The sequence below is a fragment of the Nelumbo nucifera genome, chromosome 8 (assembly GCF_055504915.1).
Source record: "Nelumbo nucifera cultivar China Antique chromosome 8, China Antique-T2T, whole genome shotgun sequence".
Taxonomy (NCBI): Eukaryota; Viridiplantae; Streptophyta; class Magnoliopsida; order Proteales; family Nelumbonaceae; genus Nelumbo; species Nelumbo nucifera.
This window is the reverse complement of record NC_142656.1, coordinates 8406015-8415906: the sequence shown is the minus strand read 5'-3', so window position 1 is coordinate 8415906 and position 9892 is coordinate 8406015. Positions and strand designations below refer to the sequence as shown.

Sequence of the window (9892 nt, the reverse complement as noted above, 5' to 3'; positions counted from 1 at the left end):
TGTTTGTGGTGGTGAGCGTTACACGTTACGAGTATGCTTAGACGGCCTTGTCTGACTTAATTCATCTAGTTTTGATTAATATTCCACTGTAGAAAGTAGAAACGACCAAAGACATCTGATTCTATTAGGGTGTGTTCTCCAACGGGAATTGGTTTTTTTTCTGAAATAAATCAAAATATTTTGTTTAGAAAAAAATTAATTCTTAAAACGAAAAATACAGAAAACATGTTGGTTAATATGTGTTTATATATATATATATATATTTTGTATTTCAAAACTAAAACCAGATTCATATTCTTCAATTCTAGGTATAGGGAATATGCATCTGCCACCTCAAAATATGTTTTCATCCGGCTATTAATAATATCATGTTTCATAAATTACCTGTCTCATGAAATTTGTTTTTGTTTTAAGCGAAACAAAACAATCAAAATTATGGTTTTCAAAGCAAAATTATCTTACATTTTGCTTCTCAAAACAAAACAATAAAAAAACACAATGCAAGAACATGTTTTTATTTCTTTTGTATGTAATAATTTCAAAAACAAATAATTAAACATCATAAAACACCCCTTTAATCTATCAAACTCTCCACATCTGTTGCGCCTGTTTGCACTGCACTTGTCATCTGTCATAAACTCCATTCGATTTGTGACAAGTGTTTCATACACTCAAACAAACTCTTGTTAAAATAGATAAATCCAAACAATTGACAACTAAGTGAAAGCTGACAACAACAAACAGCGACAAAGATATTTATTTAGTTATATAATATAATATACTGTTAATTTGTTTTTCAAGTAGGGTTATTCATCAGAGATTCCTCCATTTTATTGGCCATGTTTTGCAGTCCCGTTTGATACTTGGAAATTAAATCCTCTAATTTCCAACCCTGGACTGGATCAACGGCGAAGTACCATTCAATCTTACAGCCGCCCAGCTGATGTTCATCATCGGGCACCACCTTCATCGTAGAAACGTAGGAGTTGAATCCGACGTTGCTATCAACGATCTCGTAGGTGAAGCTTCGACCGATCGGATCGATGTGTACTAACCTCTCGGTGGCCCAACTTACAGTTGGCCTGGTGTCGCCGCCGCTGTTGGATGGGATAGAGGAGCCGGCGCAGTAACGCACACATCCGGGCTGTCCGGAAACGCCGTGTATGGCGTAGCAGGTGGCGAGGGTGGGGAACCACTTGTGCACGTTGAAGAAGTCCGACAAGAGAGGCCATACTTGGTCAGCTGTTATCCCTCTCAGCGACGCGCATGCCTTTCCTTCCCATTTTGGCTGTGACCCCTCTTGCTCCTTTGGATCCATGATGATTCCGATCAGTTTCAGAGCTTCGACTCTTGCGTTGAGCAGTGAGACACAGAGCTGGAGAGTTGATCTTTGTTGACTTATCACTTCACTTCGAACGTTTCCTGTCTACTCTTCGGACGATTTCTCATTCCTTCCACACGTTGCGTAAGTGCACAAGGCATCGGATGTCCTGCGCAATAAACCGCATCCTAATCTACTGGTATCCCCCCTCCCCCCTCTTATAAACCGCATCGTGGCCGTGGATTTGACATCCATCTAAGGTCAGATTCATTCCACCTGTACGGTGAGGTCAGATTTTTAAGGCGGACTGAACAATAAAAACCTCTATTATTTATTTACGATATCTTTTTGCGATTTTATTCAGTTTATGATACGTTTAAATGGAGATGACATCAACGACATACGTGCACATCTCCGTACCACAGGCGCCCCACATGCACATCACAAATATCCTTTCATCCATTCAGATCCGATCTTACTGATTTACCACAAACCCCTCATCTAAGTCGGGTCAACATGAGCACAAATTTGTCTAATACAAGTACACAACTAGTAGACAAGGGAATGGGCCAACCTATAGAGGGTTCCTTTAGTATGGAACCAGCATACATATTGGGAAATTTTGGGAAAGAATTATTTTTATTACGTCCAGGGAGCATTATGCCATTACCTACACTTCCTTATATTTTGAAGACCTTTTTTTGCGAATCAGATTGGATTCGAATCAGGATAATATCCAAATTTAATTCGACACTATTAATTGTAAATTCGATTAAAACCGACAAATGATCTAAATTTGAATTTGATAAGGAAGTCAAATTTTTAGATTTAATCCGATTTGATTTGATTTTTTTAAAAATTAATAAATTATTAAAAAAAATTAAAATATAACAATTTAAATAAAAAAACAAAATTACAATTATTTATAAATTATTTATATATAAATAATAATAATAATAACAACAACAATAATAATAATAATAATAATAATAATAATAATAATAATAATAAGTAGGTGCTCTTACATCCAGGCATCATTCCTGCAGAATCTTATGCCATCTGTGTGTTTTACTCAGTATAGGAAAAAGAATAAAATGAAGCTTGCTGTTTTACATTCAAAGATTTTCACTATAGCAAGCAAGGTTGTTTAATAAATCATAAGTAGCTCCAGCTCCATGTTCTTCGATTTCCTATTCATTCCTCTTTCTATTATACTTTCCTCTGTTTTATAAATATAGAATGATCCCATACATAGGAGCTAGTTGCATATGATCACTGAAATTTTTTGTACTTTAACAATTTTCAAGAGAAAAAAAAGAACCCCAACAAAGGCAGAGGATATGGTAATTATCTCTTGGATAAGCATCTGTCTTAACTAATTTTGTTTGCCAAGATGTTTCCCCCAATTTAAGATACCTGCAAACCAAAAGCTCTGTTTCCTTTTTCCCACTTGACCTCCTAATCATAATTCTTAGGTTTCGTAACCGTTCTTTATAAGCAACTGATGGTGCGCAATCTGGTCACTCTTAACTGGCAAAGGCTGTGCTCCTACCTGGTGCCGGACAAGATACCTACGAGGAAGAAGCTGAAGGATTCCCGGGGAGCTCTCCTTATGGGAACACTCCGATGCTTAAGTTAGAACTTGGAGAGCTGAGAAAGAGAGTTGCAGAGAAGTAAGCTAAGAGTAGAGATGCGCAGTTTGCCATTACCTTTCCTCTTTGGGGGTTGGAGTTCTTATATAATGGTGCCCTGTCAAATCTGACATAACCGCCTCTGATTCTCTGCCACAACCATTACTTGACAGGGCTGCGCAGGTTACTGTTGCAGGGTACGGCTCTGTCAAGCGGGGGACACCTCTTAGGTTTGGTAGGTATGGTTGTCAGGGGAGATCTTCCTGTGATACGCCGAGCTGCCTTGCACCGAGCTACCCTGTGCCGAGCTGCAGGTGCCATATTGAGGTGATTCTACCCGAGGTGGCCTACTTAGGTCTGAGTCATAATAAATTTTTTAGGAGGCTCCCAAGCTCGCCCCAAAGTGCCTTGAGCTCAGGAGATTCCTGTCTTGGAGCACCTTGGCTCGGGATGCTTTCGTGGAATAATCTTAGCTCGGGGCGTACCCTTCTTGAGGAGGAACTCGAGGGCTCCTTGCTGAGGAGGAGCTCGGGGTCTCCTTGCTGAGGAGGAGCTCGGGGTCTCCTTTACTTGGGAGGAGTTCGGGATAATCGGAGTGTCATCTGGTACCGAGCTGCCACGCTGGATCTTGGCGGACTGGTCACGCTGAGCTGTCACTTATGCTGAGTCACGCCCACGTGTCCCCCTATGATGAGGTTGGGGCAAATCACCCTCCATCAGCAACGCTTATGAATTAATCATCTTTCTATAGTAAACTTATAAAATGCAATTTCTGTTCACATGTCTATGGTGTGACAAATAAACTGCATTTTCTTGCTTCCATCTTGTATTTTATGACATGCTAAACCAGCAAAAGCTTAGTCCGCGTTTTCTGAACAATCACCGACTTTTACCTAATTCTTGCCACGATGACAATAGGGATACACCTTGGGCGGGTCCAACCCGACCTTGGACTGACCCAGCCCACAAATATTACAGGGGCTGGACTTAGATTTTTGGTCCTAAGGTTGGGCCTGAGCCCAAAAATTTGAAAATAGTCCTTGGTAGTTCAAGCCCAGCTCAAGCCTGATCTCACCTTTTTCGCAACTCAAGCACAGCCCAATTATGAGCATGCACATATGCATAAACACGTATTTGCCTGTGTGCGTATATGCATATATGCACATACAAATCTCAGTATAAGCTGGGCTCGAATTGGACATTTAAGCTCGGGCTGAGCTTGGTCCTTGCTCCCAATTCTTAGAATTGGACCTGGGTTGTGATTAAACCTGATCCAATCACACATATAAGATGGCGATGTGTGGCTGCAATTTAAGGCGGTTAGAGTGTGGTAGAGAGTGGTGGGCAGGAAATCCAAATTGATTCTTGGTAGGAAAAAAAACAAAAAACAAAAAAAAAATTGATGAAAAAAATAAAAGATATAAATAAACAAAAAAATTACAACACTTTACATTTCATAACCAAAAAAAAGAAGAAAAAATAGAAAAGTGTATCAATTTTTTCAGAGCAGCAAGGCCATTATTCCTGACTCATGGCTTCAGTTTCAGATTGAGGTAGTAGTATCTTTGAATCTGTAACTTCCTCCTTTTCCTGCTGAGGAGGAAAAGAATTAGAATCCTCTGAAACAATGCCCTCAGCAGTACCGTTGGCTTCTTGAGATCTAAAAGCCTCGCTTTCGACAACCATGTTCTTAGTTGTTGGCATCTCAATGCTATTTTGTTCATTGATCTGAGATGAATTGCGAAACCCCTCAGCTATTGGATCTGGGTTTTTAGCAACAATATTGTAATTATCTGAACTCAAGATTGTTTCCTCATCAAGACTGGTAGCATTTTCATTACTTGTTTCTTCATTGGCAATGGCATCCACAACCACAAGTTCATGCCCATCTGGTGGAATCCCGTTCTCATCATCAAAACCATGGACTCCATGAATCCGTTCATTATGTTCCTCACTGTCCTCACCCGAACCCACTCCTTCATCCACATCTTTCACTTGAACATCATGGCCATCTTCTTCATTGTTCATTAGGTCCTTGTTATACTGTGCTTCTGGGTTCTTTTGATCATCTTCACGTCTTTTCTCAGGAGTAGTGAAACTTCCCTGTGAATCTTCACGCCCTTTTTGGAGAGATTCTTCTTCAGCCTTCTCTTCAGTGCTCCTGTCTAGTTCATCATCTCCATCCCCACCATCTGCTTTCTTGTCATCCTCTCCAATCAAATTGCCATCAGTAGAAACGGTCCCAACTCTTTCACTATACCCCGCATTCCCTTTACGCCCCAAAATGACGCTATCATGCTCACTGCTGAGCTTCTTTTGTACAGCTTCATCAAACTCCTTACTCTTATCGTGTGAGTGTTTTATCTGATGGAGCAACCAAATACAAACTGCTAAAAGCAGAGCAGATTGTAATGCATGCTTAAACTTGAGCCCTTTGGGTCTCTGGTTTCGGACACTGGATTGGTAAAACATGATGCTGGGCAATAGAGCTAAATAAAGAGCAAAAGAAATAATTCAGATCAATCTACACCGGAGGAAATTCAATGTTACTGAGACACAATGAGAAACGAAGTAGTCCATTAGGAGTCAAAAATCAGAAACTTGGGAAATAAGAAATACCCAAAAATTAGAAAGTTGACCAAATCAAAACAGTAAATTACTAATGCCACTCTTAAGCTTCTTGGGAAATTAGTTGAACAAAAATGGCACCATAAATTATATTCCAGAATACCTCTTAATCTTCGCTTGTTCTTTTCTGTTTCGAGCCCGATCATAAACCCAGTTGCTTAATATTTGCTTTGATTACAAAAAACGAAACGAATTTAAGCACATAAATGAATAAAGTGGAACACGAATATATGAAACTCTAGCGGAAAAGAGAAAAAAATAAGGAATCACCAGTAGAAACAATCTAATCTAAAGAATAATGTTGGAGGTTCTTAATTTTTAAGAAAGAATGGAGTCTACAAACTTGTCACAACAACTTAATTAAATTAAGGAATAAATAGACAGAACTAAGAACCTGGATTACCTCTTTTGTTGATCCGAAAGGGAGATCGGCCGTAACAGCAGTTTTGGGTCGCCGGAAAATAAAGATAACTGCCAAATTAGAAGTCTGAGAGCTATCGCGGTCGAACGATGAAGGTGTGAAAGAAAAAAGGAACGGTTGTGGATCACGCCGTCACGTTTGTCGTCGACCAAGGCAAGATACTTGAGCAGATGGTTGAAGAAAATCAAATGCAACGATTGTTTTTATGCCCCTAAATTCTTTGCCGTCCACGTTGGATTTTAAAGAAATCCAAGCCGTTGATTATTGCGCGGATGGGTTTGACTTTGGAAGCATCAAAACCGAACATAAAGTAGTCAATTTGTCGATACAATTAATAAGTAGGGATATTTTGGGGATCACATTATACAGCGCAGTTCTACTGCAAATGAAGCGACATCTCAACCAATGATAAACAGCCACGTGTTAAAAAGTAACCTGGTTGTGTGAATGATTGTGTATTTCCTTTGCCGGCTTGCTCCCTCGGCATTATAAGGTAACCCAATCAATGAAAAATTTTTTTAGGGTAAACTGTATATAGTTTACCCTCTACCGTATTTTTAAGTCCAACTCGAACTCATCAAATTGAGGGATAAGATTACAAAAGTGCCCATGTTATTCTCCTTTTTCACTGTTCATTTGAACTTTAGACATTTGTTCGTTTGGGGGGAGGGGGTAGTCTCACTTTAAATGTCTACTTTGCCACCACTAGTTGCATCCAAAAGGTAGAAGAACGATAAACAGTGAAAAAAAGAGTGGATGTATTCTCTTCGCACTAAATAGAATTTACTAGTGCGAGTAGATAAATACCTTCACGTGCAAGTAATTTGAGCGTGTCTCATCATCAATCTCTCAAATTCTCTGCTTCTCGAAGAAGCTTTATCATTCATAGGTATTTTAGTAATTTTATCTCTCACTGGAGTTGGTGTTAAAAGAAGGGGGGATTTACTCCTCACAGAATGCACCTCACACAGAAGTCACACAACATCCCACCATGTACTGAAAAAAACATCTCCCCATAAATAACAATAACACAAGTATGAGAGATGTTCCCAATGTGTGGTTGGTTGGGATGTATTGTCAAGATTGGTGTGAGGAGCAGATCTTGACTGATATGACCATATTTTACAGTGAAGCAATTAAAAGTTCCATGGTAAAAGGCAGATTGAAATAGTTATTAGTAGCCTATGTTCTATTTCTTTTAAATAGAAAACCGACAAAATTCTAAGGAGACAATAAAGCAAGAGAGAGTAGGCTGATTAAACAACTGAATTTTAGAATATATAAGATCTTATTCAATTTCTAATATTAACAGATAAACTGTCTTTTGTTTGCAAAACTAGCTCAAATAATAAGAAAAATCTATGATGCGGAAAATATGTGGTATGGGAAAAGTTTTAGTCAATCAAAATCCACCCATGAATTTTGATAAATAACACCTGATTAACTACCGCATTTATGATTCCATTTGTTTGATCAGAGATTTTTCAGATATCATATCTTTTCCATATCATAGTGGACCCCTAAATAATAAATAATAAACCCTTCCTCGTGTCTGCGTCAATACCCATACATATAATGGGATGCAAAATGTGTTGTAGATATATCAAATTAAATCACCCGGGTGTGCCCATATCAAATTAGATTGCCCAAATCATTTTTTTGTGTCAAAAATAAAATCATCTTTACGACAATTCCTAGCAAAAAGTGAAACCAATGTGCAAAATAAAATAGAAGTTATTAACTTTAATAATTCAATTTATTATAATAGTTAATAATTTTTACAAGAAAAAAAAGTATTATACTGCCTATAAATTAATCATTCAATTCATGTTGGGCTATCCATTCTACCTACCTTACCAAACATTAAAACCATTTTCCATTGAAGTTTACAATAAGAGAGTATATTAGAGTGAAAAGTAATGGCATTTTTAGTTAATTGGGATGCAAATCCTAAAGCCCCATTTCATCCAGAAATGCTAGTTAAGATCAAATTAGTCATGTTTGGTTAACTACCAAGGGCCTATTTTTTCAATCCTTAATAAGAATGAGCAAGAATCAATATAAATGCCTTTGGACAACAAAATTATTGTCCTGACCTAAGAATAGTTTGTGTGCTGTTATCTTCTACTGTTCTCTACCACTGCTGCTTTTTTCTTATTAGTAATATCATGAGATTATAAGTCTGAAATGCAAGGAGTTGTAATAACCCTAAAACTCTCATATATCTTTTTTTTTTTTGTCAGAAACTAAGTATATATTTGGCATTGATGTTGCATATCTGTTTTCATATGCTGTTAATGTGTGGATTGGAAGTATAATTTTTTGAGAAAAAGGTGTCGTTTTTTATTATTATTATTATTTTTTGAAAACATTACTGCCAGGTAGGACGTTTCTTGGAGCAACAGCAACATCTTCTGTTTAGTACTAGTGCTCCATATCTGTTTTCAGCACTGGTACCCATTTTAGGAAGTCCATATCATGTCCTCGTTGACAGCAATGAGCTCCAATCTGAAAAAAAATATATATCAAATTTGACATTGTTACAAGTCACGCCTTCTCGATTTTCAAGGCGTGGTTTAAAGCACCGTTTCTTATGAAAAAACTATTTCAAACATATTAACATTTCTTGGAGCACCGTTTTTTCCATCCGTATCACCTTTTTCTAGAGCAATGGCATCGATGCCAAACAAACACTAAACTATGTTCTTCCAAAAATCACCTTCTAGCGAAAATAAAAAATTGAGATATTGGAAGTACACTTGCGTAGCAGCTCAGGGAAATGCAGGAGCTTTATTTTGTTGTAAGAATGACTAAATTACTAAATGAGGTGGAGGTTACAGAAACATAATTCATTTTTAAAATTTTAAGCTGGTGGGTTTCACCTATGGACTACCAAATAAAGGCATGCGCAGAGGAGGGAGTTTTGGCATAATTTATCAGACTTTCCTTATTTTATCAAAAGCTTGGAGTGGATCCTGTGTGTGGGAATTTAAATGATACTATATCCATTCAAGACTAAGAGGAAGCAAGGATAAAACATCATAAACCTTCAAATGCTCTCAATCAACTAGTTGAAATCCATGGCCTTGTAGAATTGGAGAGTAGGGGATCTTATTATACATTGACTAATAGACAAACAACAAGGCCAAAACAGAGTGAAAGAAAGGTCGGACAGATGCTTAGTGACTCAAGGATGGATTAAAATGTTCCCTGAAGCCAATGTTCTAAATAAATTCAATATTCATTCTAATTATACAGTGTTACTTGTAGAAACTACGCCAGAAAATTGAGGAGACAAGCGAGGGGGTGTTAAGATAAGGCCGGCCACAGAAAGAGATGGTTGGGTTCAAAATGATAGGTGTCTTAAACAAAACGATAGAAGGCATTAGGAGTGGTCTAATAGGATGGAGGTTGTGGAAAAGATTGGGTGTAGGGAGTTTTTTGTAAAATGTATGAGATGGAATTCATGGAAACAGTAAAGCTGATGGGTGTAGAGAGTTTGAAGTTGTACTTTTAAGTCGTACCAGGCCTAAAAATCAAGTCTCAATTCTAAACATTGAGAATCCAATTTTTAGTATGGAATGATGTTGTGGCAGAAATGTTGTCAGTGATTCATGTTGGGGAAAGCTTAGGGACTAAGAAGTTGCTAACTGAAGGAGTGGGCTTGAATGCTAATTCAAGTGATGTAGACAATAGGCTATGATTAGAAAACGTGATAGATTCAAGTGTTCTAAACCTGAACCATGATCCAAATTGAAGAGGTGCATCAGGAAAAGAAGAAATCAGATACTAAGAGGGTGGTTCACTAAGAAGTCAAGTGAGCAAAAGTTTGGGGTTGTTCTTTTTGGGTGGCGAGGAATTTGCTAGAAAAATGTTTGTAGAACTTGAAGT

General features: G+C 37.8%; 2 protein-coding genes across 6 annotated transcripts; both read right to left on the bottom strand.

The window, feature by feature from the left end:
* Positions 1–499: 499 nt before the first annotated feature.
* Positions 500–1318, bottom strand: LOC104592072 (lachrymatory-factor synthase-like). Its single transcript, XM_010251227.3, has one exon. The coding sequence runs from the start codon at positions 1316–1318 to the stop codon at positions 797–799; it is 522 nt and encodes a 173-aa protein (XP_010249529.1). The 3' UTR covers positions 500–796.
* LOC104592070 (uncharacterized) lies at positions 500–6191 on the bottom strand. 5 transcript variants are annotated; one of them, XM_010251225.3, is made up of 3 exons: positions 5984–6191; positions 5684–5748; positions 500–5441 (listed from the first exon to the last, which is right to left on the bottom strand). In XM_010251225.3, exons 2-3 carry the CDS (start codon positions 5724–5726, stop codon positions 4471–4473), a joined length of 1014 nt encoding a protein of 337 aa, XP_010249527.1. In that variant the 5' UTR covers positions 5727–5748; positions 5984–6191; the 3' UTR covers positions 500–4470. The 5 variants fall into 5 exon arrangements, with proteins under 5 accessions (XP_010249527.1, XP_088748623.1, XP_088748622.1 ...); XM_088892497.1 differs by having other exon boundaries at positions 500–5501; positions 5984–6190; XM_088892496.1 differs by having other exon boundaries at positions 5684–6191.
* Positions 6192–9892: the final 3701 nt, after the last annotated feature.